We start from the raw sequence: 20,664 nt of genomic DNA on the forward strand, positions 1-20,664 counted from the left end.
TGGGGGGTGGGGCAGGGGCGGTGTCTCCCAGGGCGGCCCTGGCAGGCAGGGGTCACGGGCCCGACCACCGCCCGCGGGAGGACCGTCCCCGGAGGCCGTCAGCTGATCCGGCAGAGCCGGGCTGACCGCGTTGACGGCAGCGGCAGGTGCCGTGGCCCCTGGTGCTCCTCCGGCTCCCTGCCCCACGCGGGAGGGGAGAGGCGCGGCAGTGGGGGGGTACATGACACTCGGATCCTGTCCCGGCTCTGCCGTTGTCTTGTTGCCTATCAGACGCATCACCTGCCGTCTGAGTTTCCCGCCCTTTCCCCTGGTCCGCAAGAAGGCGACGAAAGTCCCGGTGCCTGTCCCGTTCCCCTCACAGAGCGAGCTGCCACGTGAAAGTGTCCGGTGCCTCCAGCAGAGGGCCGGTCTGACGCTCGTGTTGCCCATCGGGTCGAGGCGTGACTGCCTCGTGGAGTTAGCCTGGCCAGCTTTACTCATGGAGTTTTCGCTCCTAAAGCACCCGTTGCCGGTCCAAAAATCTGAGCGAGGAGAACGTGGGGCGCGGTGGTGGTTCTGCGTTCCTCATCGTCTTGCCAACCTCTTTAAGTTCTTTGGAAATTCACTCCTTACTTCAAGTACCTCTTCCCTGGGGTCTTCAGCGTTACCGAGAGGGAAAAGGCAGATTTTTGTCGTTCGTGAGAGGATGAAAACGACGTTCACCTAGTTTATTCAAGACAATAAGTGGGAATTCCGAGGGGTTTCTCTGCTGTCCTCGAAAGCCCGTGTCTTGTTTTAGCCTGCCACCCCCGTCCCTGCTTCTGTGATGGGCCTCGAGGTGGTTTTTCAGCAGGGTGGCTCACACACCCCATCCTGTTTAGAGGTTGCTGTCGTTTAAATAAGAGAACAGAATCTTGCAGTCAAGAATCTTGCAAATCAAGATGTCTGCAAACCAAGAATCTTGGAAAGAGAACCAGAAAGAACTGGAATCCGTAATTTGGATTGCAGTGATCGACCATATTGGATGTTGTTGGGAATGGAGAAGGAAAGGGGTTGGGGAAGGATCAGAGGAAACCTCAGCCCTCATAAAGTGTTAATTTTCTTTATAAATACTGAGCAAAGAGACAGAATGCTAAGACTTGTTCGTGTGGAGGTGTAGTTATGTGGGCGATTGTTCCTATACCTTCCTGTGCTTTTAAAACTTCTCAAAGTACAGATGAGAGATGATATAAAGAAAGAGGTATGATCTGGGGCGCCTGGGTGGCGCAGTCGGTTAAGTGTCCGACTTCAGCCAGGTCACGATCTCGCGGTCCGTGAGTTCGAGCCCCGCGTCGGGCTCTGGGCTGATGGCTCAGAGCCTGGAGCCTGTTTCCGATTCTGTGTCTCCCTCTCTCTCTGCCCCTCCCCCATTCATGCTCTGTCTCTCTCTGTCCCAAAAAATAAATAAACGTTGAAAAAAAAAAAAAAAATAAAGAGAGAGGCATGATCTGTTCTACGTGATAGTTAGAATCCGCTGGTGGACAGTGGGATCCCCAAGGGGGTTCGCTCTGCTGGAAGAATTCAAGCGTGGCCTCCTGGACAGCGACCGTGTGAGCCGGGCCTGCTGATCACCAACAGAAATGCTTTCTTTTGCTTGTCTGTCATTCACTGAATGTTCTGGGTTTGGTTGCATGCCACTTGGGTTGGTTGCATGCTCTTTTTCTGGACGCTGGTACTCTTTCTGGAGACTGATGGGGAAAGACTGAGAATCCGGGCCTCGGAAGAAGGTATTCTGAAGTCTTCCATGTATCACTCGCCTGCGTTAGCACCGGAGAAAGTGTCGCTGTTAGTTGAAGTAGTCGGTTTGCAGGTGACACGTTAAATGTTAATACAGATACGCTAAACTGCGTCGCTGTCCTGAACCGTGAGATTACCGACGCTTTTTCCCCCGTGCTTTATTTTCTACTTTCATAAACATACGCTCACTTATGACTTCTTGTTTTAGTTTAAAGTTACTTAAATGCCCAAGGGCTCACCAACAGTAAAACAGATGAATTTTGTAATTTCACAATGAAATGTCCTAGCAGCACAAACAAAATACAATTGCTTATGACTCTGTGGATGAACCTTACAGAAATAATGTTTAGTAAAAGATGCCAGACACGAAAAAGAGCATTTATTATACATTCCAAGTGGATAATGTTGACACACAGGCAAAGCACATCTGCAGTGTTCTAGGTGAGGCTGGTCGTGGCGCTTACAGCGGGGGGAGGGGGAGGGAAGGCCCGGAAGGGAGCTTTTACCAATGATAGTTTCTGCCTTTGTGAGTTTTCCTTTGTGATCATTTATTTCTACCCAGTGTAATTTTCCTGATTCAGGTTGTAGGTTTCTGAATCTGATCGAGATCTTCTTCTGTCCGTTTTAAGAACAAACGTTACTGTGTTCAGTGTTTACCTTCGGTTGTATTTGGGGTTGATTATTTCTCTCTATTTTAATTTTTCCTGGTCAGTTTTTCTAGTGATCCTCAGGTCATGCAAACGTGACTTTCTGTTGCAGGTTTTTGTCCATGATAATTTGGATCATTTTTAGCTTTTACTCCAATGTCACGTCTGTAATATTCATCACAGATGGGATACAGTGGATGAAGTCTATTAGTAATTTCTTGGAGCGGAGTGCTTTGGTAGGACCCAGACATGGGCCAGAGTCTGCCCCAGGGCTCTCGTGTTGTGTGCTGGCCCAGTCAGCAGATCTTCACTCTTTCTCCACTCGCAGGCGGCGCTCCAGAAGCAGCAGGAGGTAGCGGTTGGGGGAGCCGCTTTGCCTTCACCGGCAAAGGTGAACGCAGCTGTGCCGAGTGATAGGACGTCGGTTAACGGACAGGCCAAAGCCCACACGGACAGCTCCGAGAAAGACCTCGAACCAGAAGCTGCAGAAGAAGCCGTGGAGAATGGACCAAAAGGTATGGTTTGGCCTCTGTGTTGATCTGTCCAGAGGTCGTAATTGAGTTCACGGAAGGCATGTCGGGAGTCCAGCTAACTAGCTTTGGAGAGCAGTTACCTATTTGTGAGAGTTGGATGCTTTTTTACCCTTTACGTCAGAATCTGATGCTTCTGGTGACCGTTAGGACAGCATGGAAGGAAGGGCAGGTCGGATGTCTTTTGGACACTTGGGGTTGTGTATTGGTTGTCTACTGCTGTGTAACAAATAGGACCCAAATTTCACAGCTCACGGGTAACCAGTGGTCGTCTCACACGGTGGGTGAGGGATTATGGGGGGGTTCAGGAACAGAGGCGCGGCTCAGCCGAGCGGTGGTCGTCCTGGTCCCGTGAGTCAGGATGCTGCCAGGGGGCAGAGGTTCTGCCCAGGGTGGTTCCTTCTCCCGACCGGCAAGTCGGGGCTACCTCTTGGCGGGAGACCTCGGTTCCTTGCCCCATGAAGCCTCTCCTCCAGGGAACACGGTCCAAGAGATCAACGCAGAGGTGGCACATCTCTTACATTCTGACTTTGGAAATCACGTGTCCGCGCTTCTGCTGTATTCTCTTGGTCCCACATACCGGCCCCAGGACATGGTGGCTGGCGACCTCCCAAGTGCGTGAGTCCCCAGAGGTGAGGCTCACGGGGTGGGGTGCGTCTCGGAGGCTGCCTGTCACGCGTTACCGTGTGGTTTTGAAACTGGAGTACCGCAGTTGTAGGTGGAGAGTGTGTGATGAGGGGACTGTGACCTAGTCGCAGAGGTCAGCAGAGGCTTCCTGGGGAAGAGACGACTGAGCCGTGAGAGCCGAAGCCAGAGTAGGAGCTAACTGAGGAAGGAAGGGAGAGCGTGTCAGGGACACGGCCTGGGCGGTGGTGTGGTTCACAAGAAAGGCGGTTTCAGACATCTGCCTTGTCTTGTTAGAGTAAGTAACAGAAAACAGCTTGGAAAAGACCTGATGTCCTGTGGTTTTTTCAAGTAATCTCTACACCCGATGTGGGGCTCGAACTCATGATCCCAAGATCAGGAGTCAGATGCTCTACCGACTGAGCCAGTCAGGCGCCCCACGTTTGTCAGTATTTTCAAATGAACCTTTGTCAAAGATTCTGTGACCACATCTGGAAAACCTGAGTAGTCTGGTGCACATAAACGCTGCTCAGCGACAAGACTTAATCCTGTCTGTTCAGTCCCTGGCGGGGCCAGTCCTGTCCGAGTTTTTCTGTTTCTTTGAACTCCTTTAGAATAGCCCCTAGAACTTGACTTCAGAGGTCAAGAGTGTTGTTGTTGTTGTTGTTGTTTTTGTTTGTTTTTGACAGAGTGATTGAAGTCAAAGCCCGGTTTTCTTTGTCCAGATCCAAAAGTGAATTTATTCCTAAATCCAGATCTCCCTTCTTTTTCTTCTTTTTTTTTTTTAAGTTTGTTATTTTGAGAGAGAACATGTGTGCACATGAGTGGGGGAGGGGTAGAGAGAGAGGGGAAAGAGAATCCCAAGCAGACTCCACACTTCCAGTGTAGAGCCCAACATAGGGCTCGAACCCATGAACTGTGAGATCATGACCTGAGCCGGTCAAGAGCTGGATGCGTAACCGACTGAACCATCCGGGGCCCCCGGGTCTCCCTTCTTTATTAGAATATTTTCCTGGGTCCAGCTACAAGTTTTCCAGGGTCAGTCTTAAATCCCCATACATAATCGGAGTGTTGGAAAAAAAAAAAAAAATCACTTCTTAGATTGTGGATTGCATTTGTCCCCTGAAGTAGTGTGGTGGCCTCTGGATAGCTGGTGACATTGGCAGATGTAGCCAGTCGGGGGGAGACTTCCACGGGAAGCCCGTATGTTCCTCGGAGTCCTCAACCCCAAGTACAACTGAGGTAGACCAGATGGCCCTTGGTGTGCCTGCCTGGGGCGGGCAGGGGTGGTGTGCGGGTTCGGTGCCTGCAGGTGAAGGCTCGTCCTCTTCAGCGTGTGTCATTCCTGCATTCCTGTTGTCTTTAGAATCTCTTCCAGTAATAGCAGCTCCATCCATGTGGACACGACCCCAGATCAAAGACTTCAAAGAGAAGATTCGGCAGGACGCGGACTCCGTGATTACAGTGGGCCGAGGAGAAGTGGTCACCGTTCGCGTCCCCACCCACGAAGAGGGATCGTATCTCTTTTGGGAATTTGCTACAGACAATTATGACATTGGATTTGGGGTGTACTTTGAATGGACAGACTCTCCAAACACTGCTGTCAGCGTGCACGTCAGCGAGTCCAGTGATGACGACGAGGAGGAGGAAGGTAAAGCCGTGGGTCCGCAGTGGCAGGTGCCAGAGGGGGGTGGGGGTGTCACGCGTCAGCCCGCCTCGTGCTTCTTGGTTAACACTTTTGCGACAGGGATTCGTGTCTTCATTAGTGTGACCTTAGCCATAAAGGCTGAGGGACGGGCCAGCCTCCCGGAAGGGACTGGGGCCTGAACGGAACATTGTTGTAGTGCCCAGCAGGGCTGTCTGGCAGGGGGCTGTTTTACTGCCTCCTGAATAGTGTTTTACGTCGAGCATTTTGTGTTGAAAAGCCAAATGTGCAAGATGATTCTGAAAATTTTTTAAAGAGTAAGCAAGAAATTCTGCCAACTCTGGAATTTACTTAAATTTACATTTCTGATCGTTCGCTTTTTTGATTTTACTCTAAAGACTTTGTTTTTACATAGATACAGAAGCTCATGCCAGAATATCGTAGCTAAAGAAAAATTTCAGCCGTTCTTCCCCATTTTACAGGAAAGTAATTTTTTATTTTCTCTAAGTAAGCAAAATGGAATGTTTCCAAGAGCAGTGTAAACTCTCTCGTCTGGGAGGTAGGTTATAAGATACACGCTTACTAATTGAGAAGATGGTCTCCTTGGTTTTGTTTGCATGGAAGTGAGAGCCTGGGGCTTGTGCGCGTACTAGTTGGGCGCTTGGGTCCGTATGTCAGCTCAGTGGAGGGCGGCATGGGAGGAATGTCCTGACCGTGACAGTGGAGAGGCACCTCCTCCATCCTGGGGCCCAGCTCACCTTTCGGCTGACTTGTGAACAGACCGTTTGTCCTGGAGAGGGTTGGCGGTGTTTCACGGAGATCCCGCTGGGGTAGATTAAAAGAGGTAGTTGTAGGGAGGCTAAAAGTTGAGTCGGCTTTCGAGGTGGGCAGTGGGACCGCATCACTGCACGTGCGCACGCCTGGCCCTCAGGTCACTTACGGAAGCACACGCGTGGGCCCGGGGCCTGGAGGGGGAGCTCTGTCTTCACGTGGCATTCTGTTCGCGGCAGCCTTGTCTCGGGGTGGAGGGGGGCAGCAGCGAGAGAAAGCATTGCCCGTGCACGCTGCTGCCTGCACCAGAGGGACGGGCATCGCAGGAGTCTGGGAAGGGGAGCTTGTGTGCGGACGGTTGTGATTCTGAAGGGCTTTGTGAATCAGAGAGAGGCATTCTCGGTTCAGAAGGAGACAGATTTCTCCAGGCCTGCCTGCTGGAGCCTCTTAGAGGGAGGTCGCTTCCCGGTGTGAGCCCTCCGCTGAGTCGTTTGGGGGCTTTCGATTTTGGGAAGGGCGCTGGTAAAAAGGGCTGGGGTCTGGTGCCTGTCCAGAGGTGGGACCGTGACCCCGGACCTTTGCCCTAGCATTCAGTGCCCCTCGGGTGGGAATGGAGTCCCCGGTGCCTGTGCTGTTCCCAGTCATGAGATGGTTGCCATCTGCAGCTAATCCATTCGTCCCTCTGTGTGGACAGAGACCGCAGTGAGGATTTCCGGCTCCCAGGAGACGTTTGCCAGGAGAGAGCCTGTCTCCTTCGGGAGATGAGCTCCCAGGCCGCGTTTGTCCGCGTGCCCCCTTGCAAAGGCCACTGCGCTTTTGATGGGGGTCCTCGTAGCTTGGTTTAAGGGGGAAGGGCCGGCCAGTCCTCCCGTTCGTTGTCTTGGTTTTTCTCCACTCGGGCTTGAAAGCCAGAGGGGTTGGTTTCCTCTGTGGCCGGTAACTCCTTCCTGTCCAGATTCGTCACTGGCATTAGTGTTGCCAGGTCCCGAGTCTTTGCTTAACTGACGAAAGGTGCACTGCTCATGTATCCCAGCGGCCTCCAGTTTTACAGATTTTGAACAGAATCGGGATCCTGGGTTAATGGACCAATAATCCATGGGTATCCTTATAGGCAAGGGTTTGCATTTTGTTTTGTTCTTTTTTATTTTTATTTTTTTTAACGTTTATTTATTTTTGAGACAGAGACAGAGCATGAATGGGGGAGGGTCAGAGAGAGGGAGAGACAGAATCTGAAATAGGTTCCAGGCTCTGAGCTGTCCACACAGAGCCCGACGCGGGGCTCGAACTCACGGACCATGAGATCATGACCTGAGCCGAAGTCGGCCGCTTAACCAACTGAGCCACCCAGGCGCCCCAAGGGTTTGCATTTTGAATGACTCTGTATTTCCCATTTGCAAACACTTCAGTATTGCTGCGATAAAGCAAATTGGATTTGGGCCTATTTTATCAGAGTGTCGTTTGCTCTTTTTTTTTTTTTTTCAATTTTTTATTTTAAAACAGTCTTAGACTTACAGAGAAAAGTTGCAGATAGTACAAAGAGTTCCTGTATACGCACACCCAGCTTCCCCTGTTGCTAGCATCCGTGTTGTACTGTGGTACGTTCATCGTCACCGATGGACCCATGTGGCTACGTCGTCATGAGCTCAAGGCCGTTATGTATTCAGATTTCCCTAGTTTTTGTCTAACGTTCCAGGATCCCATCCGGGATGCCGCATTACATTGAGTCACCCTGTCTCATTCAGTTCCTCTGGACCAGAAGACTTTCTCAGACTTGCCTGGTTTAAATTCCTGATGACAGCCCTTGCGCGGTTCACTGCCGTGGCCAGAATTCACCGTGCCGAGTTAGGAACCTGCATGTTCCTCTGACCTGCTTTCCCGACAGTGTTTATGTTCAATACGTGAAACCGATTTTAAGCTGGTTCTACGTTGTTCTCGCTCGCTCTTTTTTCGTAACCTCATCTCATTACAGTTCGGGAACTATTCCCAGGGACAAACCCAGAATCAGAGCTCGTGTTTTGCCACTGGGATCATCCCTGGGTTACACGGGCCTGTGATGACAGTAATGGGCTTTCAGAGTATCTCTCGGTGCCTACCTCTACTGTGGCTTCCCCATTTTACTCTTTATATCTAAGATCGACAGAAGGTAACAGTCCTTCGGTCCCCCTTCCCGAAACGGGGTTTTCATATTATCGAGGAGGGAGAGAACGAGAGCTTGGTTTCCCTTGGTGTCGCTCGGACAGCGAGATGCCGCCCACCTGGAGGAAGAGGAGGCTGGCTGGGTGCGGACAGGGAGGGAGGACCAGGGCTCCGAAGCAGGAGCGGTTGTCAGAGTCCAGGGGGAGAGAGGGCGCCGGCCGCCCGCACCCCCCGATTGTGGCTGCTCAGGGAGAGGAGTGAGCGAACCAAGGAAGGCGGGAATAAGCCCGCGTGCGAAAGTCACAGATGGCTCCAGAGAGTTCCTGATGAGCAGTTTCTCGAAGGATGGGGTTTCGGTGCTGGACGCACGTGGCTTTCCCGGACCCGTTCACTGACGTGCCTCCGTTCTTTCCCACAGAGAACGTCAGCAGTGAGGAGAAAGCCAGAAAGAACGCCACCAAGCCCCTGCTGGACGAGGTCGTGCCTGTGTACCGGCGGGACTGTCACGAGGAGGTGTATGCCGGCAGCCACCAATACCCAGGGAGAGGAGTCTACCTCCTCAAGTTTGACAACTCCTACTCTTTGTGGAGGTCAAAGTCGGTCTACTACAGAGTCTATTATACTAGATAAAGATGGTGTCGCAGAGTCTGGAGTCTAGGGTTGGGCAGAAGACGGCACTTGGTTCGGAATTTCTTTTGACTTTTGTGGAGCATTGCAGTCAGCGTCTCCCCTTTTGATTTTGGTCTGATGGTCCGTGAACTCTCGTCGGGACTCAGGGTTTCCTTGAGACTCTAGCATTAATCCTCTGGGGTTAGAGGGAGTCCTCGGACCCATCTGGCCCTTGGGTGCCGACCGGCAGGGTCGCTAGTGGATGCAGAAGTTACGCGAGCTACGTGTGAAATCTATAAGGTCTCCGAAATAAAACCTCCCCACGTTGACCCCACCCGGCTGACGGTGAGTCCGTTGCTGCCCGCCGCATGCGGTTGACGAGAGCCCGTGGTCACGGTGACCTCGGATCGGAAATCCTTACGTTCTCAGTCTGCCTGAGGTGCAGCTAACTTGGACGAAGGTCATCGTTTTGAAATGAAGGTCATCGTTTTGAAAACTTACAGACTCAAGACCCCACAGGTTATAATAGAAAAGTTGCCTCGATTCGCTTTTGTTCTGAACGACCCAGATTGTCTTTGCATTGAGTACGGCCGTCTAGTTCAGAGGCCTATGACAGAGAATTATTTTCCGAGATAATCTTAAGAACGTTCAAAGCCGATTGGTATTTGAACCGTCAAGACACACAACACCTCAGAGGTCCATGTTGTTAGCAGGCCTCTGCAAACTCGGGTCCTTTTCTCTCCCTCCGGGACTCCCCCCTACCGGTGACAAAGCAGAATTAATTCATTTTGGTCTCGATTTGGCTTTATAGAGCATCTCAAATTGAACCTGTTTTCTACACGAGCATATAGTTAGGGGGTTTTGTAAACTCAAATTGACACCTACTGAATTAAAGTATGTAAAATCACTTCAGTACAATTGAGTGTATGGGGAATAACGTTGCACTAAAAGGAAATCACTGCCAGAGACCGTCCATTTTCCTTTCCTGTGTTCATGCTTAGGCACAAACCCTACCCGGTTCCGGTGGGGAATTGCGTACTGGAGAGAATTGGAAAAACAGATGCCCATGCTTAAATTGTTTTATAGCTTTAATCTGCATTATGTCTTTGTAGATGGGAAGAGGACATCTTCGTGTCCCTTACCGAGAACATATATGGATAAACAGCCGCAAGTTGGTAGAAGTGATAGACTAGCGTAGAGACTCTTGTTTTCAGGAGGGAGGGTGGTGTGGATAGAACGTGACCGAGACGGCACTACACACGAAACGTTACTGGATGTTGTTACTGAAATACTTAGATTTTTAGATTTTTAAAACTTCAGATCTTAAATCACTTCTTGTAGGAGGGTCTCTGTTGATTAAGCTGCGTTCTATACAGTTCACTACACGAGGGGCTGTTTGTCGTGTGTGCGTTTCTTTTCTGGTTTTTAATACCTGGTTTTGTACATACCTAACCCTCTTCTCTTTTGGTTATTCGGAAACTGGATTATTTTCTCCTCTGAGCAGTGCTTGATTTGTGTTCTTTAATTTGGATTCACTGGTTCCAGCTCAAAGATGTCCACACCGTTCTGTCCAGAACACGTTCAGGCTGTCCATGCGCGTGCGCGTACGTACGGTAGAGGAACCATGGGGTTAGGCGCTTCTTGGCTTTTTTTTTTTAACGAGAAAATACTGTATTTAAAATGTAAAATAAACTTTTAAAAAGCAGGCACTAATATATATTTCTTCCAGCCTTTGAGTACAGATTTGTTCTTGCCCATGTTAAGATAAATCGTCTTCTGAAAAGACCCTCGTTCTCGGGAGCAGTTTATGTCACTTTACGTAGCGGTGGTTCGTCATGTGCTCACGTCAGAACATTTTTGGTTTTAGACTTTTCTATTGCCTTTGGCTGTTGATTAGTACAGTACAAGTGCGATTTCAAAAAGATCTTGAAAATAATATATTTAATCAATTAAAATGTTTATCTGTAACCTGTTGACGTTTCATTGATACCGTTACTCTCGGAAGCGTTAGTTCCGTATTGCCTCATTTTAGACGGACTAGAAGAGATGTTCTAAATGATCTTTCCCGTTTTAAGAAGTTAAAAACCAACAACAAACTCTTTCTGACTGATTATTGATAGTTTTTGCCATAAATTATCCCGGTGAGTGAAAATAGATTTTGAACTTTCCAGACTTATGACGGAAAGACTTCTTGAGGACATATAAAATCGTTTTCCCTGTACAACCACGTGCGTAGCGCATTCCTTGGAGGACGTGGGGACCACCCGCTTTCAAATAGCTCCTGAGGTATGACGCCCGAGAAGTACCCATCAGGGGAGTTCCCCGGTCCGTATCACGCGGAGTGCCAGAAACTCCTCTAAAAATGAGCCCACTGAGACGCAGGGTGACTCGGACCTTAAATTTAAATTCTGTTTGGTTGAAACTTGGAGACACAGAATGAGGTGGTCGTTCTGAGCTGTTGGGGTTCCGGGAAGCCAGACCAGAGAACAGCTGAGAGCTGTTGATGTGTGAGCACATCCTGGACCGTGCCGCTGAGCCTTGACTGTCTGCCTTCCGGAAGAGGAGAAGCAGCCGGTTCGAAATACGCGACTGCTGATAATTCACTGGCAGTCTGCAGCCAAATCTGTCTTTCCCCAAGCTCAATCCAGCACTCCTGTCTGCAGCCCAAATATGTGTGCATGTGATCTACTCGGGGTAGAGCGAATCTTAACTTTATTTCCCTTCACTTAATTTTTCAAAAATGTGTACTAATCAGAGTTGCAGTTTGATCTCGCGTATTATTTGCCTAGGATCCTTTGACCTTCTTATTCAAAGTTTTTGAAATCAAGTTGGTTATCGTCCTTTCGACACCCTTATTTTGAACTTACTACATGATCGCTGTCTCAGGTACTTAACTATTTTGCCCGATTTCTCTTGTAACGAAAGAAGCATTGGCTCCATTTCCATTAGCTGACGTGCCCCTTAGTAGGCTGTGATTTGATTAGGATGCTTAATCTAAGTACCGGGAAACCAGCTGGCTGGCTTCTCCAGAATTGACCTTGGCATTTGGACTCGGGCCATCACACGTGGGATAACAGTATGTAAACCGGAGCACTTAACTCCTTCCTTGTAGTTCTCTAACCAGGCCTTAAGCGTGATTGCCCAGTTCAGCCTGGCGCTGAACTGGCAACTTGCAAGTCTGTGAAGAGAGCAAGTACAAATTTGATTACAAGTGCTGATTTGTTCTAACCTTTCTTTAACATCGTGTCTGTACAAGTCCAAGTTTTTCCCCTTTGCCAAGATCACTGACTTAAATATCTCGTTGAAGGTGACATAACTTTTTTTTTTTTTTTTGGTGTGGCAAAATAGAGAAATGTAAACCTGGTTTTCATCAGGCCTGCATTTTGCAACTTTTAAAATTCCAGTCTGTGTTAATGGGGGATTTTCCTTTCACTAAGTAGGTCTGCCGTGTTCTTGCCGTCGGCTGGGTCTCTTCCACAGAGTGCTTCTTTGGCCATTTTTCTGTGAATTGAACCTTTGAGGTTGCTTCTGATTTTTCCTCCTAAGTGCTGTTCCAGTGAGCACTCTTTTACGTGTCTTTCCGCACATCTGCAGGGGTTTTTCAGTGGATCACTGAGAAGTGAGAACTGCTGCATCATGAGTTCTGTGCATTTTTAATTTTAATACACCCTGCCAGATTGTCCTCCAGAGTGGCTGAACTAATTTCCCCTCCAGCTCCATAGTGTCCGAGAAGATACTGCTTTTTCCAACCCTTGATATCATCAGACTTGAGTCTAAGTCAATCCGACGGGTGAAAGACGAAGTTTCATTTTCATGTGTGTTTCCCTGATAACCAGTAAGGTGAAGCATCAATTTTTATTGGTCCTTTGTATTTCCTCTCCTATAAATTGCCGGTTGTGTCCTTTGACCCATTTTTCAATTAGATCGTTTTTATATGGATTTATTAGCATTAAAAATATAGGCTGTATGCTAATCATTCATTAGATGTAAGTATTTCTTCCAGTTTCTTTCAGGTCTGTTAATTTTGTGGCGTTAGGTGTGTTTATACGTGTCTGTGTTTGGTCGTAGACATTCTAAACCACATTGTTAGTTTTATTCAGCTTTTTCGTTTATGACTTCTGTTTGTGTCCATAGATAATATATATGTATATCTATATATATCTGCTTCTGAGCTCTGTCCCATTTATCTGACAATTCAGTGTGCTAATACTATAAATTACTATAGTTTTAAAATATATTTTCATACAAGGCAACTCTCCCCTGGTTTGTTGTTGTTTTTTTTTTTTTTTTTTTTTTTGATGCTTTTTCTTTACTATTTTTGAACCATTTTTCTGTATGAACATTTAATCATTAGCCTGTCATATGTCATGAAAAACCTTAGTGGGACTTACTTTGGAATATTGTAGTACTTTCTAGGTTGATTGAGAGAGCTTAGATTGCCTTCATAGAAGATTGAGGGGTGCGTGGGTGGCTCAGTTGGTTAAGCGTCTGACTTTTTTTTTCTACTTTATTTATTTATTTATTTATTTTTTTAATTTTTTTTCAACGTTTATTTATTTTTGGGACAGAGAGAGACAGAGCATGAACAGGGGAGGGTCAGAGAGAGAGGGAGACACAGAATCGGAAGCAGGCTCCAGGCTCTGAGCCATCAGCCCAGAGCCTGACGCGGGGCTCGAACTCACGGACCGCGAGATCGTGACCTGGCTGAAGTCGGACGCTTAACCGACTGCGCCACCCAGGCGCCTCTACTTTAAAAAAAAATTTTTTTTTTAACGTTTATTTATTACTGAGAGACAGAGCATGAACAGGGGAGGGCCAGAGAGAGAGGGAGACACAGAATCGGAAGTAGGCTCCAGGCTCTGAACTGTCAGCACAGAGCCCTTTGCAGAGCTTGAACTCACAAACTGCAAGATCATGACCTGAGTCGAAGTCCGGACACTTAACTGACTGAGCCACCCAGGCGGCCCTAAATAAGCATCTGACTTTTGATTTTGGCTCAGGTCATGATCCCCAGGGTCATGAGATCTAGCCCTGTGTTGGGCTCCATTTTGGGCGTGGAGCCTGCTTAAGATTCCCTCCCTCCCTCTCTGCCCCTCCTCTGTTCATGCATACACGCACCCATGTGTGCTCTCTTACTTTTTTTAAGTTTATTTATTTAATAAAATTTTTTTTAATGTTTGTTTATTTTTGAGAGAGACAGAGACAGAATGTGAGTGGGTTAGGAGCAGAGAGAGAGGGAGACACAGAATCGGAAGCAGTCTCCATCCACGCTCGGAGCTGTCAGCACAGAGCCCGACACAGGGCTCAAACTCACGAACCGTGAGATCATGACCTGGGCCGAAGTCGGACGCTTAACCGGCTGAGCCACCCAGGCGCCCCCTTGAATTTTTTTTTTAAACGATAAATAAATAAAAGATTGATAGTTCCGTGTTCTTAGGTGGTATTTTCAGTAGCAGAGATGGAAAACGCAGCCCTGTAGCGGTCTTCCCTGCCGTCATTAGTTATGATGAGGGCTAACCTGGGACAACAGAGGCTCGAAAATAAAGTAGCTCAAATAAGATCATTTGATCTTACGAACAGGCCAGAGGAGGCAGGCAATGCAGGGCGAATCTGTCTGGTACGTCATGAGGTGAGTGAGAGCCCCGAGTTTCTCTTAATTTTATTTTAGAGAGAGTGGGGGAGAGGAACAGAGACAGGTTCAAGCAGGCTCTGTGCTCAGGGCAGAGCCTGACGCAGAGCTCAATCCCGTGACCCTGGGATCGTCCGAAGTCAAGGGCCCGGATGCTCAACCGAGTGAGCCGCCCAGGCGCCGCCCCCAGGTTTCTTTAATCTTGTTTCTCCTCAGCACCATCCCCTGGGATGGTGGTGTTTTGTGTGCATGGTTAGAAGCAGACCTGCCTAGGGGCGCCTGGGGGGCTCAGTGAAGCGTCCAATTCGTGGTCTCGCATAGGCCATGATCTCACGGTTTGGTTTGTGGGATCGAGCCCCATGTCGGGCTCTGTGCTGACAGCGCAGAGCCTGCTTGGGATTCTCTCTCTCGCTCTGTCTCAAATAAATTAAAGAACAAAAAAGCAGGCTTGCCTGGAACACATTTCCACTTTGGGGGTGGGGTGCATGCCCACTATTAAGGAGAGAACCCTCACTTCTCTTCCTTTTCCACCCACAAGTACTGAGTTCCATGGCCCCCTCTAGCTGCAGACTCACGCCCAGCCAAAACTCAAGATACGGCGTGTCTGCTCTGAAAAAGGAGTGGACAGACTGCATTTGTCAGGTGAGTGTTGAAATACGTAGCTCTCGTTAATTTTTTTACCATTCCAAGAGTCCTGCTCACTTATTGTGGAAAATTTAGACAGTATATACAGATGAAAAGCATAAAACTAAAATTATAAACTTACCACTAAGAATAGCTGTCATTTGGGAATTTCCTTCTGGTCTTTTTTTCCCCTAATTTTCAGTTAACAAAAATCTAGCATTCGGAAAAGTGTGCAGTATGAGACTCACGTACCTACCACCCACAGTGGTCACATTTGCCTTTTTTTTTTTTTTTTTTTCTTTGCCTTCTGTGCTTCAGAGCTTGTCTAAGTATTAAAACGTTAATGAAAGAGTTTGATCCCTATGGACCTTTTCCTGATTACACTTGCTGTTTCCTCCTTCCAAAGATCGTTACCCTGATTTTGATGTTTTAATTCCATATGATTATAACACTGTATGTTGCCAGAAAAGGGAGATAATATGGTTATGCAGAATGCTTTTGAACTTTATATGAAATCCAAGGAGATAAGTACACATTTCTACATTCTCCCTTAATACACTCTGTAGCTTTCTTCACTTGAAAATTATTTTGTGGGGCGTCTAGGTGGCTTAGTCGGTTAAGCTTTTGGCCCTTGATTTTGACTCAGGTTATAATCTCATGGTTGTGAGATCGAGCCCTGTGTCAGGCTCCGCACTGAGTGTGGGAATGTTTATTAGAGAGAGAGAGGGAGGGCACCTGAGTGGAGGAGGGGCAGAGAGAGAGGGAGACAGAATCCCAAGCAGGCTTTGCACTGTCAGTGCAGAGCCCAATGTGGGGCTCGAACTCCCAGAACCGTGAGATCATGACCTGAGCCAAAGTCAGACACTTAACCGACTGTGCCACCCAGGATCCCCACTACATAGACAGTCTTAAATAATTTACAAAAAAGTGACTAGATGTAAAAAAATTTAGCAAGTACACATTCCATACTAAAAAAGTCAACTGAACAACTGGAAATTGCAATTATAGGGGGAAAAAAAGTACCATTTATAATATCAAAAAACATAAAACACCTAGAAATAACTCTAAAAAAATGTTTAAGAATTGTACAGTATAAATCACAAACTACCGCTGAGAAAGTAAAAGACTTAAATAAATGGATATATACCATGTTCATGAACTGGAAGACCCAATATTGTTAAGATGTCAATTCTCCCACACATATGATTGATTCATTCATTCCTTCACTCATTCTAAAAGTAATCACCATATCCAACATGAGGCTTGAACTCATGCAGGAGTCCCATGCTCTACTGACTGAGCCAGCCAGAAGCCCCTATGATCAACTCGTTTTTGACAAAAGATGCCAAGGTAATTCAAGAGGAAAGATCGTTTTTTAAATAAGTGGTGGTAGAACAAGCAGGAGACAGGAGACCATGACGACGACACAGCTAAAATAAAAACGGTCACTCTTGAGGGGCGCCGGCACTGGGCGGCAGGGGGGAATGTGGGGACTCAGTCGGTTAAGCATCTGACTCTTGATTTCAGCTCAGGTGAAGCCTGATTTCAGTGTGAAGCCTGCTTCGGATCCTATGTCTGTCTGTCTCTCTCTCTTTTTCTCTCTCTCTCTCTCCCCTTCCCCTGCTCGCACACACGCTGTCTCTCAAAAATAAACATTAAAAAGAAAAGAAAAGGGGCGCCTGGGTGGCGCAGTCGGTTAAGCATCCGACTTCAGCCAGGTCACGATCTCGCGGTCCTTGAGTTCGAGCCCCGCGTCAGGCTCTGGGCTGATGGCTCAGAGCCTGGAGCCTGCTTCCGATTCTGTGTCTCCCTCTCTCTCTGCCCCTCCCCCGTTCATGCTCTGTCTCTCTCTGTCCCAAAAATGAATGAACGTTGAAAAAAAAAAAAATTAAAAAAAAAAGAAAAAAGACTGTCTGTAGAAGATGATGTCCTCCATAAAGATGGTTCTTTCTTTCCAGTCTGTATGCCTTTTATTTCTTTTTCTTGCCTATTGTACTGGGTAGGATCTCTCCAGTACAATGTTTAGAAAGAGTAGGAAGAAGTCCTTTCTTCGTTCCATCTTAAAGGGAAGACATTCAGTCTTGAACCATTAAGGATGATGATTGCTCTAGGCTTTTCTTTACCAGGTTGAGGAAGTTCCCATCTACTCTTAGTTTGCTGGGAGTTTTTATTTATGTTGAATATTGCCAAATGCTTTTTCTGCATCTGCAGAGATGAGATCATGTGACTTTTCTTTATTAGCCTGTTGCTGTGGTAAAGTACACTGATTTCTTTTCAGATGTTGAACCAACTTCATATTTCTAGGATAAACCCCACTTGGTAATGATCCTTTTTATATACCCCTGGATTCAATTTGGTAATACCTATGAAGGATTTTTATGCCTGTGTTCATGAAGGATATCAATATGGAGTTTGTTTTCTGGTAGTGTGTTGGTCTGCCTTTGGTGTCACTAATGAAGGCCTCATAAAATGAATTAGGAAGTATACTCTTCTATTTGCTGGAAGTTATTTCTTCTTTAAATTTTGGGAGAAATCTCCAGAGAAGCCACATGTAGGCCTGGAATTTTATTTATTGATTGATTTTACCTGTGAATTCCTTTTCTTTGATGTGTATATTTGGGTTATTGGTGTCTTCTTGAGTGGAGCTGCTTTGTAGTTTTTTCCTTTCAAGGAATTTTTCCATTTTATCAAACTCACTTCTATGCATAAATTCTATCATAACTTTTCACATTATATACTATCTTGATCTGTAGTGTTGTCTTCTTTTGTTCCCATAGGTAATTTCTGTCTTCTCTCTTTCTTGATCTCGTTGGCTAGAGAAATATAAATTTATTGATTTTCTCAAAGAATAAGCTGTTGGTTTCATTGATTTTTTTTTTCCCCTCTCATTGTCTCTATATTTTAAATTGAATTGATTCTACTTATTCATTCTTTTTGCTTATTTTGGGCTTAATTGTCCCCCTTTCCCACCAGTTTCTTAAGGTAGAAACTTAAGTTATTAATTAGAGATCTTTCTTTAATAATCTGAAGGTGTAAATTGCCCGTTAAACTTTGGTTTAAAACGCTGCATCCCGTAAGTTTGGTATTTGGCTTTTTTTTTTTTGCCTTCATTTAAAATATTTTCTAGTTTGTTGTGTGATTTCTTCTTTGATGCAGGAGTTATTTAGATAAGTGCATCGTTTCTTTTTAAATATTTGGGTATTTCCCGAACGTTTTTCTGTTGTTGGTTTGTAATTTAGTTCCATGTGGGCAACATATGGAAGCTCACAGAGCCCACATGGAGCTCTGTGCTTTGGAGCATCTTTTTGTCTGCCTCTTGGCTGTTTATATGTTTGCTCCAGAGAAACACCTATTCGAGTCCTTTGCCAGTTTTTAAATCGGGTCGTTTTGTCTTTGAGTCGTGGAGGTTCTTTGTATCCTGGGTAGCCATCCCTTAGCAGCTCTGTGATGAGTGAATATTTTCTCCCATGCTGTGGGTTGGACGGACGAATTTTGGGGAGGCCGTTGCTTTTTGAGCGGCACGAGTCGGATTGCTAACCCCATTCGACGACCAGCACAGAGGACGGAAAGGAGGGGCTGACACACCAGCCCACCCGCTGGACTTCAGAGTCCCCGTCAGGTCGGAGGGACGGCCCTGTCGTGGCTGGTGGCCGATCATCCTTTGAGGTGAGCGCTCGGTTAAGCGTTTCCTTTGCCGTCTCAAAGACGTTTATTTGAATGCTCTTCGAGGAGTTTATGCCCTTGTTTTTTTTTGTTTGTTTGTTTTTATGGTGTGTTTTTTTTTTTTTTTTTTTTTTTTTCTCAGTCTGGGAGGAGACTGAGGGGCTCGGCCTGTGTTTTCCCCCACTGTGTTTTCCCCCACAGCGGTCGGTCGTCAGGGGTCCTCAGAGCCGATCCTTTTGTAAATATGCAACCAGCAATAGCCTGAAGCCTCAGTTAATTGTGGGTGGGGTGGGGGGTTGGGGAGTGACAGAGCTGATACCTGTCCCCAGAAGCCGTTCCTGGTGAGCTGCCTGGGAGAATGGGCCAGAATCTCTCCTGGAACAGGCTCATTTAGCTCTTCCGTATGATTAAATGCCTCAAAGGATTGGAAATCCTGCGGCAAACATTCACGTCCCATTTACCACTATTCTGTGAGTGCTGTCTCTGGCCGAGGGGCTGTCCATGGAGTGGCGGGGGAAGCCAGCACAGAGCACGCGGACAGCCAGCCAGTCCTGGGCGATCACGTACGATGAAAGGGTTTTTGTTTCTCCTGGCCTAAAAGTGGTGTGCTGGAGTCCCAGGAGTACTTTCTGGCTCCATGTGCTAGTTGCTAGCGTCCGAACGGGCTGCCTGTGTCTTTTCCTCAGTTTCCCTGTCTTCCCGGGACGGCCACTCCCACCCGTCACCCAGCGTGACGGGTGCGCGTGGCCAGCAGCTCTGAGGCTGACGGGACGGTAGACTTCCCTGGGCCAGACTTGGGTTCCTTGCCTGCTGGCAGCTCCCGGCTGTGATCTGAGTCCGGCCCCCCCGACACGGAGGACAGGGAGGGACAGAGGAAAGAGGCCGCTCCAGGTGGGCAGGGGGCAGGTGCAGTGAACACAGGGAACTGACCTACGAGGCCTGTCTTGGGGCTGCAGGATGCTGGACCCCCGCACCTGCCCGCCACGTCCTCACAGTTCACAGAGTGGCCGCAATGGGGTTCGGTCACCCATACCCTCCAGATGGTCCCGGCGCCACATCTCTGTCTCAAGGCCGTCCTTGGGGCAGCTTCCCAGAGAGGGCTCCCGGGGCCACATTCCAAGGACAGGAGAGGAGGTGAGGAGCCTCCGGGCGCGGGGGTCCATTCGTGCTGGTACCCCTACCACAGAGCTCTCCGTCCTCCACCCTGGCCAGAAACAGCCCCAGGTTCTGGAGACACTATTTATTTATTTATTTATTTATTTATTTATTTATTTATTTTTTTTTTTTTTTCAACGTTTATTTATTTTTGGGACAGAGAGAGACAGAGCATGAACGGGGGAGGGGCAGAGAGAGAGGGAGACACAGAATCAGAAACAGGCTCCAGGCTCTGAGCCATCAGCCCAGAGCCTGACGCGAGGCTCGAACTCACGGACCGCGAGATCGTGACCTGGCTGAAGTCAGACGCTTAACCGACTGCGCCACCCAGGCGCCCCTGGAGACACATTTAAAGGAAAAATGAGCGGAAGCCAAGTCCAGACTTGTCACAGTCCCTAGCGGCCTGTCCCACCCCCTTCCAGCCACCCCACACCTCCCTCAAACGTGTCATTTGCGGCAGAACCCAAACTAGATTTGAAGCTACCATTTCACACGGAAACCCTGGTCTTCTCATCCTGTGGGCCTCGATATGTGCGCTCCAGTGGATTTACCATTTTCCTGTAAATACAGGCCCATGACTGTGTTCATTGGTAAGAGGGCCACTCGGGGCGCCGAGCCACCAACAAAGTGGGGACGAGGCTGCCAGCTCATGGAAGGTTTGAAGGACGGGCAAAGAAACGCAAGCCTGGAGCCTGTTTGTTGCACACACCCCCCCCCCACCCCCCCCACCTCTGCTGACCTTGTCCCCGCCGCCCCCACCTGGCCGTGCTCCTCGTTAGCCCCGAAGCAGCTTCACGGTCGTCATAGAGGAAGAAAGCTGGAGTCCCCTGAGCCCTGCCCCCGTTTGCACCTGCCCGCTCTCCCCTCCTGCACACC

The 20,664-nt window shown here is 48.0% G+C and overlaps 1 protein-coding gene and 3 long non-coding RNA genes across 5 annotated transcripts in view; 2 read left to right on the forward strand and 2 right to left on the reverse strand.

The window, feature by feature from the left end:
• The window catches only part of ACBD3 (acyl-CoA binding domain containing 3), a 32,944-nt gene extending 22,259 nt beyond the window's left edge, over window positions 1-10,685 (forward strand). For both annotated transcript variants that reach the window (XM_045453261.1, XM_045453262.1), the window contains exons 6-8: window positions 2,731-2,917; window positions 4,923-5,207; window positions 8,527-10,685. In XM_045453261.1, coding sequence (XP_045309217.1) covers window positions 2,731-2,917; window positions 4,923-5,207; window positions 8,527-8,738 — 684 coding nt within the window. In that variant the 3' untranslated portion in view covers window positions 8,739-10,685. The remainder of the gene's footprint in view (window positions 1-2,730; window positions 2,918-4,922; window positions 5,208-8,526) is intronic.
• LOC123585277 overlaps window positions 1-20,664 on the reverse strand; it is a 28,952-nt gene that overhangs the window by 3,176 nt on the left and 5,112 nt on the right. Inside the window, exon 2 of the long non-coding RNA XR_006706032.1 lies at window positions 13,836-13,848. This is a non-coding gene — a long non-coding RNA (uncharacterized LOC123585277). The remainder of the gene's footprint in view (window positions 1-13,835; window positions 13,849-20,664) is intronic.
• On the forward strand, window positions 17-1,950 carry LOC123585275. Its single transcript, XR_006706030.1, has 2 exons — window positions 17-1,219; window positions 1,460-1,950. It is a non-coding gene; the product is annotated as an uncharacterized LOC123585275 (long non-coding RNA).
• Window positions 9,509-13,517, reverse strand: LOC123585278. Its single transcript, XR_006706033.1, has 2 exons — window positions 13,467-13,517; window positions 9,509-13,222 (listed from the first exon to the last, which is right to left on the reverse strand). It is a non-coding gene; the product is annotated as an uncharacterized LOC123585278 (long non-coding RNA).

This window comes from Leopardus geoffroyi, chromosome C3, assembly GCF_018350155.1.
Source record: "Leopardus geoffroyi isolate Oge1 chromosome C3, O.geoffroyi_Oge1_pat1.0, whole genome shotgun sequence".
NCBI lineage: Eukaryota > Metazoa > Chordata > Mammalia > Carnivora > Felidae > Leopardus > Leopardus geoffroyi.